The sequence below is a fragment of the Populus alba genome, chromosome 3 (genome assembly GCF_005239225.2).
Source record: "Populus alba chromosome 3, ASM523922v2, whole genome shotgun sequence".
NCBI classification, from domain to species: Eukaryota; Viridiplantae; Streptophyta; class Magnoliopsida; order Malpighiales; family Salicaceae; genus Populus; species Populus alba.
The window spans coordinates 12,865,930-12,867,694 of NC_133286.1; the positions used below are offsets into that span (position 1 = coordinate 12,865,930).

Below are 1,765 nucleotides of genomic sequence, written 5' to 3' on the forward strand. Positions count from 1 at the left end.
ATTAAAATTTTCTCAACTCGTTAATGTCAAACGTTAGTAAAACACGTCTACATTCATTGCCTCTAGGCGTGGGATCCATGGTGGATGTCATTTTCAGTGTTGCTTATGGTTCTTCCATCACCCTCCCGATCTAGCTATTCTATCCAGCACCACCCTATCTCTGTGGTCGAAACACGTGACAGCAAGTGATCGCAAATTGGGATTTGTCTTCTTGTTTTTTTTTTTCTTGTACTTGAGAAGGACAAATCGTTCGGGTTGTAATGCAGGATATGGTTGTTCTTGTTTTTTCTTAATGTTTTGGCCGGTTCTTGATGCCCTACGGTGGTTGGTGATGGCGTCGGTAATGCAACTTGTTTTCTCTTGTGATTGTTATGTCACACACCGCCATGACAACTTCTACAACTCCTTGTTATGTTCAAGAATCCCTCCCCTCTCAAAGTGAGGTGGCAACTTCTCTTTTTAATGGAGGGAGATCTTGCAGAATCAAACTTTAGAGCTAAAACAAATGAAAGAGAGGCTATTACCGGGTCATATATAGACTTCCAAGAAAAAGAAAAATAAAAACTCCCAAACTACAACAAATAAAATAAAACAGAAGTTCTGTTTCTGAGTCTCTCTCGAAATGATATTTTCTCTCAGAGATTGTTCGCATCATATTTCTTCTCACTGACATGCTTCCCAATTTCTTCAGCCATGGTTTGCAGTGGCTTGACGGTGACAAGAGAAGCAAGCTCAGTTTTGGTGTCATCGAACTCATACTTCACGGTGGATCTGATAATGGTTGATTCAGCATCTTTCTCAATGATCTCCAAGCGAATGCGATAAACATCAAAGCCAAGATCTATGTATCCTCCCTCTATCATTTCCGTTTCTTTCACTCGCTTTTCATCGTCCATAATCCTGAATATTTCCTTCATGTAGCCACCGGAAGTTCCTGACGGGATCATCGATAATGTCAATATTCAGAATCTCGGTGTTCTAGTTTCGTAAACGAATAATTGACAAAAGAAGAAGAGATTTAAGGAAGAAAATCCATTTCCATATTAGCAACTTAAATCAAATGTATAATCGAGATACCTGGAAAAGTAAGTTTAACAATGGTACCAACACCTCCATCTCCTTCTATCACCTCTACCTTGCCTACAACATGGCCTAGTAATTTATCGACCAGCCTTCCGAGCTCAAGCCCGCGGTATGCACTCCATACTGCACTTGCAGGTGCCTGTACCAAAGTTTCCTCTGATAATTCATCTTTCATATTGCTACAGCCGTTTTCTTCAAACTTTCCTTGCTTATTCTCTCTGAGATCACAAGCGGTTCTCTCAAGAACGGGGCTATAAATGGAGTCCAGTTTATGGTGGACGTCGCTAGTTTCTAGCAGCCAATGACTTTTCCTTATCTTTTTTTTTTGGATTCAAGGAAACCCCACTCTCCGGAAAGCACACTTTGTGGGTCCAGATAAGCGAGTAAAACTCCGGCTGTCCCAGGCTCTTACAAGAAGTGCACGCCCTGACTCGAACTCAAGACTTGTTGTGCAGATCTCAAGCCCTTTGCCACCACGCTACACCCTCGGGGACGACTTTTCCTTATCGCTAATACTAAAACGAGAACAACTAAAGATTATTTCTGGTGATTGTTCACAACAATCCAGCAGTTGACAACTTGACATCACCAATACGGGATTAATTTTTCCAATGTTTAGTGGCTATCATTTTGCTCGATTCTCTATGCTGCCGGCTGCAAGATAGCAATATATGCCATTTAA

At 41.3% G+C, this 1,765-nt stretch overlaps 1 protein-coding gene across 1 annotated transcript; it reads right to left on the reverse strand.

Annotated features, from left to right (window-relative positions):
• Positions 1–506: 506 nt before the first annotated feature.
• LOC118051770 (norbelladine synthase) lies at positions 507–1,352 on the reverse strand. The gene is made up of 2 exons (XM_035062495.2): positions 1,078–1,352; positions 507–934 (listed from the first exon to the last, which is right to left on the reverse strand). The coding sequence occupies exons 1-2, from the start codon at positions 1,256–1,258 to the stop codon at positions 636–638; spliced, it is 480 nt and encodes a 159-aa protein (XP_034918386.1). The 5' UTR covers positions 1,259–1,352; the 3' UTR covers positions 507–635.
• Between the last annotated feature and the right edge of the window lie 413 nt (positions 1,353–1,765).

Bases quoted from the DNA above. Each gene is read 5' to 3' on its own strand.
- LOC118051770 (XM_035062495.2), bottom strand. From the start codon at position 1,258: ATGAAAGATGAATTATCAGAGGAAACTTTGGTACAGGCACCTGCAAGT. The intron at 935-1,077 runs GTATCTCGATTA...TGATCCCGTCAG, and splicing joins TGTTAAACTTACTTTTCCAG to GAACTTCCGGTGGCTACATG.